We start from the raw sequence: 14538 nt of genomic DNA on the forward strand, positions 1-14538 counted from the left end.
ACTAAATGATAGTAGGTAAGAGAACTCCTATTTAGACTTTGCATTGACATCACCATATTTGAACTATTATTTCCTATTGGATTCTGGAATGCAGTGAGTGTCTTAAGGTGTCAAAATCAGACTGAACTGGTTAGAGGCCAGCATGAACTCATTTGTTTAAGAAGTTATCATCTCAGGCAAAATTCTCACTGCCCTTTGGACTTGTAGCATCATCGTCTGTACTTTATACAAGTATCCAGGTGTGGGCAGTGATTCAGGGCTTGGGGATCTCTCTTACCGGCCCAAGGATTCAAGGCAATCAGTGCAAAACCTGGCCAGCAGCCCGAGTGAGTAGGAGCCATGTGACTCTGGTGAGTTGGAGTGTGCAGTTGCCTCCTGCTTCAGAGCTACCTGATCCGAATACTAAGCAGAGCGAGTGCCCGGCTGAGTGGAAGACACTGAAGACACTGCAGAGCAAGGTGCTTTTTTTCCAGAGGTGTTACAGAACATGGAGATTAAAGACCAGGGAGCCCAAATGGAGCCGCTGCTGCCTACGGTAAGAGACAACCTGCTGTCAAATAGATTAACCGCTTTGCTGCTGAACCTGTCAGGCAAGTGGTACGCTGCTAGGTGCTGGCAGAGTGTACTTTTGGGGTGGTGGATAGCTCCCACAGCATATGGACAGGGTCTCCTCCCATCTCCGGAGACCAAAATGCTTAAAGCAGAGCACATGCTTTTTTTTTTTTTTTTCCCTCCTCAATATGGATGCAGCATGGTGATGAAATGTCTCATATTTGTTGCTGTTTGAAGAAATGGCTAGGGTTTAGCAGCAGGGACAGTTATGTGTCTTTCTCTCTGCCTGCTATTGCTTATCTTTCTGTTTCCGAAGATTTGCAGTGCTGACTCAAGCTCCTGCAAAGAACCCCCAAACCCCCTTATCCTATTTAGCCCTTAATACATTTCTTCCTGTGCTCCATCCTCAGGCAGTGAGGTGAGGGAATCTGCTGCTGTTTTGAAGCTCTAGAGATTTGATCTCAGCAGAAAACGGGAAAAGGGTCGTGTGTGTGTGTGTGTGTGTGTGTGTGTGTGTGTGTGTGTGTGTGTGTGTGTGAGTGTGTGTGGTCTGTCAGTTCTTTCTCAAATGGACGTGTGCCACAGTTCGTGTATGTGGAAGGTATGCGCTTTTGGAGACAGGCATACTATTCACATATGAGTATCTGAAAGGTTCCTGAACTGTCATTTGACATTAGCCCATTTGTTTATCGCTGGGTCCGTTAGCCGCCTGCTTGATTTAATATTTGGTGTGATTGATTTGCCTGTCTTCTACACAATCCCTCTGTCTGGCGCACAGACTTTGACTTAAGGCAGCATCCCTTTTAGTCTGGGGCAGCTCAAGGGAGGCGTGGGTGAGGGGTGGGAGGAGGTCAGTATATACATGGTGAAGCGGAGATGCCAAACGTTAGCTCCTAGCTTTCTATCAGCGTGATCATTGCTCAGAACAGCAGAAATCTCCGCAGCACCAAACCATGTAAGAGAGAAGCTCTTCGGTTGTGACCCACCTTGCAGACTAGGACCGCTGTAAACTGTCCTTTTCCAAATCCGTTCTCATCTTTCTAATACACAGTTATGTGATTCCGTAGAAGGATAGAGCAATTTCTGGGCCGCTGATTTAGGGCCTTAGGCTGCAGCCGGGTTCTAATGCCGCAAAAAAAGATCCCGGTTTGCTTCCTGCATCAGCTGTGGCTACTGAGCATGCCCAGTGTTCCCCAGGACACCAGGTTTGGATAGGGAGGGAGCAGAGAGGTGGGAAGAACACCAGTGTCACCACGAAGAACAGAGCCTAAATTAAGAGCAAGGACAGTGGTGGGGGGTGGGAAAGGGTGTCAGATAATTGGCCAGCACTGTCGTAAAGCTAGAGCCATTGTGTGTGTGTGTGTGTGTGTGTGTGTGTGTGTGGTATTTAAAAAAAACGAGTAAAAGATTTGTGTACCTTCTTAACTTGAATAGATACATAAATCGTGCTTCTGTGGTTATTCGGAATAAATAGTCTTAATGATACCAGGAGCTGTTTGTTCTGTAAACGACAGGAACTATACACAGGAATTACAGGATGGAGATTTAGGAAAGATTAAATATAGGGGGGAAAATCCCTTTTGTGGCAGGGGAGTGGATGGGGGTTGGGACTTGTCCTAGAAAAGCAGGCTGAAGCCAGTTTGATGTGGCTTATGGATTGTCACTTGGTGGGAGCAGTTAAAGGATTTAAGACCAAATGAGGATTATCTGCAGGGGTTTAGAAATGGATGACTTTACTGGGCTATGGGTTTGTGGCTTAAAAGAGCAAGGAACATAAAAGTTTGGCTAGAAAAGAGGAACTATCATAGAAAAGAATTAAAGGCCACATTTAAAAGTTTTCATTTCCTTGGTGTTAATGGATAATATAGAATAGTTTTACAGGTTAATGGTAACACAAGAACCATGTTAGCAATATGTTTTTAAAAAGCCTAAAAAATTAGGAAAAAATGGTGGTTTTGGCCCGATTTTATATTTGTATAGTGTTGTTTTTAACTTCTCCAATTGCTTTAATCAATAGAAAAAAAGGTCATTTCTGCTATGTAATAAATAAGAAATTGAGGCACATGGAGTCCAAATAAAATGTTGAAGGTTACATTGTAAGGAAGCCAGGCTAGACTATAGATCTTCAAAAACTAGTTAAAAAAAATCACTCAATATTTTTGTGTTAGATTTTTTCATTATAATTTTTGTTTTTTATTAGATATTTTCTTCAATTACATTTCAAATGCTATCCCAAAAGTCCCCTGCCCTTCTCCCCAACCCACCCACTCCTGCTTCATGGCCCTGGCATTCCCCTGTACTGGGGCATATATAGATTTTTTTTTTTTTAAATCAGGCTTACTGCAATCAGTTTCCAGTCTCTTTTTATGTATGTTTATACACACACACACACTGTGTATGTTTATATGTATATAAGTTTATATTTATACATTTATATGTATATCTATATATACATATGAAGAAAAAGCAATATTATTTAGGAACATATTATATTGAGGCCTGGTATTTCTTTTTTTTTTTTTTTCGTGTAACCTTGGAACACTTAGGTCTTTCAGTTTACAACTGAAAAATGGAAATGCTATGGTATATGCCTTTTCATTTCATTTTTAAAAATATTTGTTTCTTTATTTCTCTGTATGTAGGGTGTAACTTCACTGCACATGTGTGGAAGTCAGAGGACAACTTGTAAGAGTCAGTTCTCTCCTGTCACTGTGGGTCCTTGGTATTAAATAAGCTCAGGTTCTTGGGCCTGGCAATAGTCACCTTTGTCAACTTATTTATCTCACAGGTCTAAGGCCACATTTTAAATGTACTTTGACTATATAGGTTAGCTGTAGAAGGATAGTGACTCATTCACTTAGCTGCCTCTGGGCAGAGATCTGTCTATTTTATTATTTTATTTGTGAAAAAGTAGATAAGGTTATCTTAGGAAATGGAAAATGTTAGAAAAAGAGAACATGGATTGTCTAAGTAACATTTTTATTTAATTTGATTTATAATCTAAGTTATAATTTTAATTTAAAACAAACTTATTACACATTGCTGCTTTGGAAGACATGTATAAGTAATGAATCCCAAGTCTTACTTGAGTATCTATTCTAGAAAGGTAGACTCTAGGAATAATGATATGCACAGGGTATTGTTTGTGAGAAGGGGAGGGGATCAAGAATCTACATGTTGTAAGCTTATGGTAAAAGTTTTGAATTCAGATTAAGAAAGTAGGATAGTTTAAAAAGGGAAGAAAAAAATCTGGTCCAAGCAGTCAGTCTAATCAGAGTTAGAATGTATGGTTATCTGTTTATGACATCCTTTTAGTTTAGGCTTTGATGATGGCTGCTTCAGCTGTACCTACATCTGATCGACAGGTGTGCAGTTCAATGTACTGAATGTGAATGGAGACATGTGAGCACACTTTCAGCTCCACTCTTCTCATGTCTCAAAGGGCATAAGGCAATGCTGCTTTCTGAGTGCTGCCACAGCAGTCTCTTCAGTGAGTGCTGGCTAAGATTCACTACGCACGCTGACACTTGAACCTAGGAACTCACACACTGAAGTAAGCTCTACTACTGAAACGCATTCCGGTCCTGTGTTATATTTTTAGATAAAGAAATGTAAGTTGAAGATTTGATTGTTTTTTTCAAACAGTGTTATTCTGCAATCCAGACTGGCCTCAAACTCAAGGAAATTCACTTCTTCAGCATTGGAAGGAAGGGCTGGAGTTGCAAATATATGCCATCACACCTGGCTTTAATGCTTTTGTCGTAAAAATTGCCTCACATATTCCTCAAAACTAAGGGTATGTTAGTTTTCTTTAGGAACAAGGAATAATTCATTTATAATCCCACTTACCATATACCACGTGCCCTTCCCATATATCACTTATCGAGTAGTGAGTGCATTAGAGCATGCTAAGCAATGGGTTTTACTGTGCAATCTTCATTTGTATATAATGTTCTTTGCTCATGTTCACTTGACCTTTATTCTCTTCTTCCCTTCTCTCTCGTCAATTCCCATCCTCTCCTCCAATAGGCTCTCTTCTACTCTCATGTCTCTCTCGCTCTTAATCTCTCTCTCTCACACACAATGTTGATCTTTTTGCAAATGAGACCATTTCATTTTTTCTTATGATAAGCTAAAATTTCTCTCTCTCTCTACACACACACACACACACACACACACACACACACACACACACACACACACATACACACACGTCTCACATATTTATTTGTCTGTTGATTGACAACTAGATTGTTCCACATCATGCTAGTATGAATAATGCTACAGTAAACATGGAAATGCAAATATCTCTGTGATATACTGATTTAGATTCCTGTGAGTAGATAGTGATGAGTGGACACCCATATAATATGGTAGTGATGTTTTTAACTTCTTTTGGAATCTCCATACTTCTTTCCACTGTGGTTGTACAAGTCTGTGTTTCCATCAGTAGTCACAATGGTTCCCTTCCCCTACATCCTTGCCAACATTTGCTGTTTATTTTCTCTGTGATAATTGCCCTGACTGGAGTGAGGTAGAATCTCAGTGTGGTTTTGATTTGCATTTTTCCTGATGACTAGACATGTTAAACATGTTTTTATGTTTATCTATTAAAAAATGTCTGTTGTATTCATTTAGTGATTAGACTGGTGAGTTGGTTTTGGGCTAGTTCATTGGATTCTGTGTATATCCTACCTTGATAGGAGTCTGTGGTTAGATAAATAAATAGCAAGGCTTTTCTGGATTCTATAGACTGTTTCTTTACTCTGTTGTTTCTGTGAATAAGCTTGTTGCTCTCATACAATCCTGTTCACCAGTTTTTGGAGTAACTTACTATAGCATTAGTTTCTCTTTCAGAAAGTACTTGTTAATGTCTATATCTTCAAGTGTCTTTCCTATATTTTTCTTCAGCCTTTTTGAGTTGTAAAATCTTTCCCTAAGGTCTTTGATCCATCTTGAGCTAATTTGGGATGGGGTATAGGGTGAGAGATACTGATCTAATAACTTCGTCATTCTAACTTCAATCTCACTCCATTCTAAATGAGGATATTTAGTTTTCTATATGCTCTTCTTTAATAGACTTTTTTTTTTCTTTCTGCAATGAAGTTTTTTGGACCTTTGTAAATAATTAGCTGGATGTGTCACTGTGGGTTTATTTCTGGTCCTCTACTCTATCCTGTTGGGCTTTATGCCTTCTCCTGTGTCAGCACCATGCTATTTCTGCTATGATGGACTCTAGGGCAATTTGAATTCAGATACTGTGACACCTCTAGTGTTGGACTTTATGCTTGGGTTGCTTCAACTTTTACGTGTTGGGTCTCAAGATTTCTTTTGTTTTCTTTATTTATGAAGAATTCCATTAGAGTTTTGATGGAAATTGCATTGATTCTGTAGGTAAGTTTTGATAATAGGGCAGTTCCCCCAATATTACCTCTGGATAGGTCTTATTGCTTTAGAGCAGTTTGTGTTCCCAGCAATATTGTATAGAAGATGCAGACATTTCCCATATATTCCTTTCCTGTCCGCATGTTTAGACACCTTTACTAACAGTATTACTCACCAGAATGTGATATTTTGTTACAGTTTATGAATGTTTACTGACACTCCTCAGCTTGTAGTGAGAATCTTGCTCCTGCCTTTCCACCTCTATGCTGGGAATTTTGCTAGTTTGCTTGCTCGGGTTTTGTACTTTTACTGTTATTATCTAAACAGCCACTGTCAAACTCAGGGTCATCCAGAGTTTTTCCTATGTTATGTCTTCTAATAGTTTTTATAGTTTTGTGTTTTTTAAATTTCCAGTTAATCTTGAGTTATTTTCCTGAGCAATGAAAATATATGTTGAAATTTATTTTTTTTGTATTGATATATAGATATTCCAGAGTTTCATTGAAAGATACTATTATTCATCTACTTATAGTGCCTTACTCTTTTGTCAGAATTGAGGCATAACAGGCCCTCTGTGTCTGTGGGTCTATTCTGGTCTCCTCTCTGCTCTCTCAACCTTCTTCATATATTGCTGGAGCTTTATAGTAAGTCTTGGTGTTGAGCACTGACAGTCCTCTAGATTTGTTCCTCTTTGTCAAAAATATGTTATTTTTTTGTGGATTTTCCCTCTCTACAGAAACAGAGAACCAGTTTGTTAGAAAAGAAAATCTACAGAAGGATTCGCTCCTTTTCTTTCACTTGTGATTGTATTGAATCTAAAGATAAGATTTAGAAGAACTGATGTTTCTCCATTGTCTATTTACTTAGTTATTCGGTTTATTTTATAGAGTTTCTTTTTTTTCTTTACATGGACCTTGTATATATTGTGTTAAATTTATATTTACGTACTTTTGGTGTCAGTATTATTGTTAATTTGTTTGCACTTGTTTAGTGCTGGGAAATATGACAATAATTAATTTTGTGTATTAATCTTACATCTTGAACTTTGCTATACATATTATCTTCAGGAGGATTTTCCTGTTGATTATTTAGGATTTTTTTTTTTTACAGAAACAATTCTTTTATGCATAAATAAAGATAACTTTTATTTCTTTCTTCCAAATCTATATTTTTCTTTTATTTTGATGTTCTTATTGCAGTTATGACAATGTTAAAATAATAGGATCCTGATGGGATATCTTTGCCTTGTTCCTGGTCTTAGTTGGAAAGCAATGAATTTCTTATCATCAGAAGTGAAGGGGAGGGGACACCTAGAGGGGGCAATATTTGGGTTGTAAATAAATAAAATAATAAGTAAATAATAAAAAGAAAAGATCATGTAAAGAGCTAACATTTCACCCCAATTTTCAAGATCACTGTTTGTCTGTCCTCATGAAATATGTATTACTGTAGTATAGTATTTCAAACTCTAAAAATCATGCTTTTTTTGTTTTTCCGATTTTCATAGTAAGTTTCTCCAAAAATCTCATGCTTGTAGATAATTTTTTATAAACTAATGTATGTCTGTTTTCAAATATGTAAGTGGTGAAACAAAAGAAAAGCAGATACGAATCAGCAGAGAACAGATAAGGGTTAGTTATGGGCGGGAGTAAGGTTTTACTACAAATATGTGTAAAGAAACTTTTGGGTTTAAACTTTTAAACACTACTTTGAAACTAATATACTATTTCTAATAATATTTTATTTAGTTTGAAAATATGAGTATTTTTAAATGCATATCAAGTAAAATATTTTAAAATACTCTGTTGCTTAAAATGTTTATAATTCATGAGTTTATTAATTTTAATAACTAACATATTCCTGTTCCATACATTGCTACAAAAGGAACTGAATATTAAAAACATGTCCAAGAGACTAACCTAGTATGGTTTATTAAATATATAAAAGTAGCCTCTTTTGCCTAATAAAGAGTTTGAGTTTTAAACTGTGGGGGAATGCCCTCTTAAATAATTCAGGTATTCACTAATGATTTCATTCTGAGGTTGTTTTCCTTGTTTAGATGTTACAAGATGAGTATTAGTTTCCTAGGTCTTTCATAAAAAAGGAAAACAAACTTCCCATTGAAAACAGTGTGCATTTATTGTCCCATGGTCCTGGAGACTGAAATTAAGGCGCCGTGAGGAGTGTTCAAAGCTATAACTCTAGTCTTTGCTTCTCCCTTTGCATATTCGTTCCTCTAGTATCCTCTCTCCTTTTGTAAGGATACCAACATATTTGATTAGAGCCCAGCCTAGTAATCCCATTTTGACTTGTGCACATTTAAAAAGATTCATTTACAAACAAGGATTCCACTCAACATCTCTCTTTGGAGAGCATAGTTCCACACGTAAGAAAGCATGTGATGTTTTTGTTATAGGTGTCTATTTTCACCCTCACATTTCAATGGTGATTAAAGTTCTTCATAAATTACATAAAAACTGAAAACTTGGCCAAGAAAATGTCTTATCAAATAAGAGCTTGCTACCAAGGCTGACAACATTTCAATTCCTTGAACTGGAGTTCGAATGAAAGAATCTACTACAATTCATCCTTTGATTTCCATATCATGCCGATACACACATGAATGTAATAAAAATTTAAAAACTTAAAATGTTACTATTTAGATATAATTTCTAATATTAAACCAATAAAGAGGAAACTAACATCAGCTGCCACATGTAGAATTTTTTCTTTTCCCTTCCTTCTTTTTCTTGTTCCCCCTCCCTCTTTTAAAAATATTATATAAATGTGTGTCTGTGTGTGTCTGTCTGTGTGTGTATGCTCCATCTTCATGTATACCAGAAGAGGGAACCAGATCTCACAACAGACAGTTGTGAGCCACCATGTGGTTGCTAGGAATTGAACTCAGGACCTCTGGAAAAGCAGTCAATGCTCTTAACTGCCGAGCCACCTCTCCAGCTCTTCTTCTCCTTCTTACCTTCACTCTTTTCTTCTTTCCCACTTGGTTTTGCTATGTAGCCTAGGTTGATATGAAACTTGATTTGTAGCTCAGCCTAGTCTGAAACTTATGACCTGCTTCCCTTAGCCTCCCAAGAACTGATCTTGCAGACATGTGCCATGACATATGTTTCGAATGTTTTCTAATAATTAATGCAGGTATTCTAATAATTAATGTGCCATCTTCCCTGGCACACCTGACAGATCTATGCATATATGTGATCACATATTGTGAAACAAATATTGTGGGTTTTTTTGTTTTTGTTTTCTTTTTCTTTTTTTTCTGTTTTATTTTTCTTTCATTTTTCAAGACAAGGTTTCTCTTGTAGCTCTAGCTGTTCTGGAACTAGCTCTGTAGACCAGAACACTGGCCTTGAACTCTGAGATCCTCTTGTGTTTGTCTCCTGAGTGCTGGAAATAAAGGCATGTGCTACCAGATCTGCCTTTAGAAACTTTGTTTGTTTTATATATGTGAGTACATTGTTGCTGTCTTCAGACACACCAGAAGAGAAAATCAGATCCCATTGCAGATGGTTATGAGCCACCGTGTGGTTTCTGGGAATTGAACTCAGGACCTCTGGTAGAGCAGTCAGTGTTCTTAACCGCTGAGCCATCTCTCTAGCCCCAGAAACCTTGTTTTTAATTCATTTATTTTTAAAGAATTTTGTAGGTGTATAATACATATTTTCTCATTTTATGTGTGAAATTCAAAGATTTTCAGTAAATTTATAGAGTAGTGCAACTGCCATTATAATCTTGTTTTAAAACATTTTTAAATGCTCACCCTAAATTTTCTTTGAAGCCACACAAAATCACAGCATGAAGGTGAGAAAGAAGTAATCCCTCATTGATGAGGAACTAACAGCAGCCCTGCAGCAGAAGCACAGGGGCAGCACAAGTTAGAGAGGACTTCTGCAAAGTGCTCTCTCTTCTAGCTCTTAGAATCTTTCTGCTCCCCTTCCCCCATAGTCTCTGAGTCACACAGGGAAGGGGTGTGGTATAGATGTCTCATTCAGGGCTAAGCACACCACAGTCGCTCATCTTCTGCACTCTGACCAGATGCAGGTCTTTATATTAAGTTCAACGTGCTGCAAAATGAAGGCTCTCTGTTGAGGATTGAGGGCTGCACTAATGAATGGACACAGAGACAACAATTCAGGAAGCAGTTTGATACTATATTCATTTAGTAAATAATCATAATCAGTTCTTCTGTATGAATGATAACTTCCTCATCCATGAGTCCTTGACCAGGCAGGTTACAGTGCCAGGCATACGTTTGTCTTACATAGTAGGCCTTTAATCAAATCAGAAAGCTATCGGTTCCTCCATACAATTTATGTCACTAGTGCACCAGTTGGCATGCCTTGCCAGGCCTGACACTTTTGTAGTTAGCAGGGTTTACAACTGGCTAAATCTGTTGATGACTTTTCTCTCTCAGTAGCCTGCGTAGCACTTTCCAGCACTATGAATGCTCTTTAGAGGGCAAATTTCTAGATCAAGACCAGCTCCATGTCCTATGTAGTTTCTTCAAAAGTACAGTCTTAAAATCTAGTTTTGGTAGATACGCAAGTGCAAGTACAGGAGCTAAAACATAGACTTTAAAAATATGAATTCCAATAGGTAAGTAGTAAATAAGTTTCTTATTTATCATTTATTGAACATCATTTAGCAATATCACATCTACAATAGTAATATATTAGTTATATTTGAATGTGCACACATCGAGCTATAGCCTGTTCCTCAGTGGGTTCTAGTCTCTTCAAAGCTGACTGTTTTAGGTGATGCTGTAATACTGTCATACAGCCAAGTGCACTGAATTTCTTAAATGTTTCCTGAATAATTTTTAGATACCAATACTACTCACATTAATGAAGAGCTAGATCGTTAGGGATGGACATTTATAGCTATACTGATTAGAAGTTATGCCAACTTTGATAAACTAGCAACATATTTAACTTGTTACTATTCTTATCTGTAAACTAGAAATGGTAGCACTGATACCTGCCTTGTCGATTTGGGAGAGTTAGTAAAATGCATATATATTAAAGATTCTTTGGATTAATGACAAGTAACTATGGTTACTGCTATTATTATTGGCTTCATCTTTTTACTTTTGAATGAAAATGATTATATGAAGATTTGAAAATGATATACATAATTTATTGAAGAATTGATTCAGTTGCTTGATAGATCTTTTTGAGGGTAATAGAGAAGTGTGTCAGTAGCATAATCTGGCAATTATACAACTATATTTCTCGGGGTGGGGCGATGGCTCAGAGGTTAAGAGCACTGACTGCTCTTCCAGAGGACCTGAGTTCAATTCCCAGCAACCACATGGTGTGGTTCACAACTATCTGTAATAGAATCCAATGCCCTCTTCTAGTGGTTCTGAGACAGCTACGGTACAATTATATAAATAAAATAAATGAATCTTTAAAAAATGTTTTTCATAATTATAACGTTACTATTTACTTTTAAGGCTAGTTTAGAAAGACTTTAATGCAAAAATAATTATTTTTTTTAAATTTGTATTTTAGATAATCTTACTCTCACATAGTAATTATAACAGTAATACATATGGCTTCTATGTGTATTGTATGCTTCTTATCCTAATGTTAACATTTTAGATACTAGATAGTTAACAAAAACAGGATACTGATATTTATGCAATTAACTTTGCTATCTTATTTAAGGAATCTCTGTGACTGTGAACGACGGCTCAGTTGGTAATGTGTTTGCTGCACAAGTGTGAGGACCTGAGTGTGGATCTAGTCCCTACGCAAAAGTTAACTGTGGTGATGTGTGCTTGGCATCCCAGCACTAGAAAGGTAGAGACAGGACCCAAGGTGCTCACTGGCTCGCAAGTCTAGCAGAATTGGGAAGCTTCAGGTTCAATGAGAAACTCCATCTCAAAAAAGGTAGATAGCAATTTAAGAAGATACCTGACACTGACTCTGGCTTAAACACACACACACACACACACACACACACACACACACACACACACACACACACACACTACAAAACATTTTTCAACAGACAGCACCAATTTTCCTATCCTATTAAATATTTATTGAATGTATTTAATATACATTTCAGAAAAACCTCATTACACAGCATACCTCTTTAATCTTCTTTAATTGTGGCCTTCACATTTTTGACATATACAAGTCATTTAAAGATATTACTATTATTTTTATTAGATTTTTTTGAGAATTTTGTGCAATGCATTTTCAAGTTTGTACTTTTTTTCCATATTCTTTCTAGATCCCCAAATCTTTTTTCCCCACCCAACTTTGTGTCTAAAAAACAAAACCCAAAACCCAAAACCAAAACCAACCAACCAACCAACCAACCAACCAAACAAACAAGAAACCCAAACCTGACTATTTCTTACTGTGTACTTGTTTGAGAACTTTATAATAAGATTTAGGCTATGAGTTTTGGTCATAAATACCTTGGAGGTGATGTCTTCTTTTCTATGCCTTGCATCACTTGACACAAAAACCTCTAGTTTTTGGTGCTGCTAACTGAACGAACAAAACAAATAAGGAAAAGAAAGGAGACATGACTGCTCCTAGGCATGGTGGAAGAGAAAGTTTGTTATAGATATGTGGGAGAGCATAGCCAGAGGCATGGACCTCTGGGAGAATCCCGAATGAACAGGACCCTGAACTGGGCCATGGCAGGGTAGGGGTATGAGGAGAGAGGAAGTAGGGGCAGCATCCAGGATGCCCAAAGGAATGAAGAGGACTGGTAACCAAATGGTTGGATTATATTGAGAAGAGCAGACCAGCCCCCTGGGCTGGATAGTTCAGGGTAGGAGGCCTGTAAGCCAGCCATACACATAACAGGTATGGACTATATGATACATGGAGGACCTGGCCACCATATCCGCTTTGATGTGTTAAATAGGCATCTCAGTCCAGGGTTGAAACGTAACTTTAACCTTTATTATGGAGGTGTTTCTTGGGATTTGGACTATCAAGTAAACAAGCAAAACCAACCAGCCAACCAAACCAAAGAAACAACAAAACAAAATAAAAATGTTTCTTTTTGTATAAAACTCTGGTAGAGACGCAAATGTACTTTGTTCAAGCTTTAGCATCCTCAGGGTGAGTATTTCCTGTAGTATTCTAGTGTTTACTGCATCATAATGATTTTTCTATTTCTTTTATTTCCATCTTTAAAATCTAAGATTTAGGCCTGAAATTCTAGCTTCTTGAGAGGCTGAGATAGCAAATTTAAAACCTGCCTCTGCTACAGAGTGAGTTCAAGACGAGCTGGGAAGGTTAGTGAGGCTTAGCTTTCAAAAAAAAAAAAAAAATAGGGGGCAATGACTATAGTTCAGCGGCTGTGGTTGACTGTGCCCAACACTGGGGCATTGCTGTCAGTCCTTTCCCAGGTTCATGATTTTGCATTTGTTTTTGCCCCATGGAGGTTAACTAGGGACATCTATGTGTCCACTGAATTGTAACTACCCATTAGTGCCTGATGGGATCATTAGTGGAAACATAAGTGATGGCAATGACTCTCCTCTCTCTGTATTGATCATTATCAGGTGGTCCAGTATGGAGAAGTACAACCCTGAGCTCCTACTTCATCAATACCTGATTGTTGATTGGTTCATTTTTATGTGCACCTAGTGCGAACATTTTTAGCTTTGTGAGTTCATGATTGCAATGTGTCTTGCCCAGGAGATGACATTTCTCAGCCTTTTACCTTATATTCTGACTCTTTTTTTTCTTCTGCTTTATATTTCAACAACATTACTTGACTCTTAGAGGGAATAATGTGTAGATTATACAGCATGTAAGGTAAATTATATTTTTGAATTGGTTACAAGACTGGAGTTTTTCATATGATTTTTCTTACCACTTTCATTTTGGCTTACCTTCTCCCATCTTATCTCCCCTTTCTCCTCTACCTCCTCCCTGTTTAAAGATCTCTACTTTTCTACTTTCATAGTATCCATTCTCTCCATTCCTTAAGAAATCTCCCCTCCAACAGCCTCTTTCTAGTTTCCTGCAGGTCCACGTTGAACAGCAAAATTAGGAATTTGAAGTTAGGATCCATATATGATAGAGAACATGCTGGATTGTTTCATTTTGATTGAATAACCTACTTCAATATAATTTTTTCAGTTTTAGCCATTTGTCTGCAAATTTCATAATTTCAATTTCCCTATTTTCCAATTTTTTATTAGGTATTTTCTTCATTTACATTTCAAATCCTATCCTGAAAGTCCCCTATATTCCCCCCCTACTCCCCTACCCACCCACTCCCACTTCTTGGCCCTGGCATTCCCCTGTACTGAGGCATATAAAGTTTGCATGACCAAGGGGCCTCTCTTCCCAAGGATGGCCGACTAGGCCATCTTCTGCTACATATGCAGCTAGAGACACGAGGTCTAGGGGTACTGGTTAGTTCATAATGTTGTTCCACCTATAGGGTTGCAGATCCCTTCAGCTCCTTGGATACTTTCTCTAGCTCCTCCATTGGGGGCCCTGTGTTCCATCCAATAGCTGACTGTGAGCATCCACTTCTGTATTTGCCAGGCACTGGCATGGCCTCATAAGAGACAGCTATATCAGGGTCCTTTCA

General features: G+C 37.6%; 1 protein-coding gene across 8 annotated transcripts in view; it reads left to right on the forward strand.

The window, feature by feature from the left end:
- The first annotated feature begins 314 nt into the window (after positions 1-314).
- Slc4a10 (solute carrier family 4, sodium bicarbonate cotransporter-like, member 10) overlaps positions 315-14538 on the forward strand; it is a 280272-nt gene continuing 266048 nt past the window's right edge. For 7 of the 8 annotated variants that reach the window (NM_001242380.1, NM_001242378.1, NM_033552.3 and 4 more), the window contains exon 1: positions 358-535. In NM_001242380.1, the coding sequence (NP_001229309.1) occupies positions 488-535 (48 nt within the window). In that variant the 5' untranslated portion in view covers positions 358-487. Of the gene's footprint in view, positions 536-14538 lie in introns of all 8 variants that reach the window. The other variant, XM_030252258.1, reaches the window with a different exon arrangement.

The sequence above is a fragment of the Mus musculus genome, chromosome 2 (genome assembly GCF_000001635.26).
Source record: "Mus musculus strain C57BL/6J chromosome 2, GRCm38.p6 C57BL/6J".
Taxonomy (NCBI): Eukaryota; Metazoa; Chordata; class Mammalia; order Rodentia; family Muridae; genus Mus; species Mus musculus.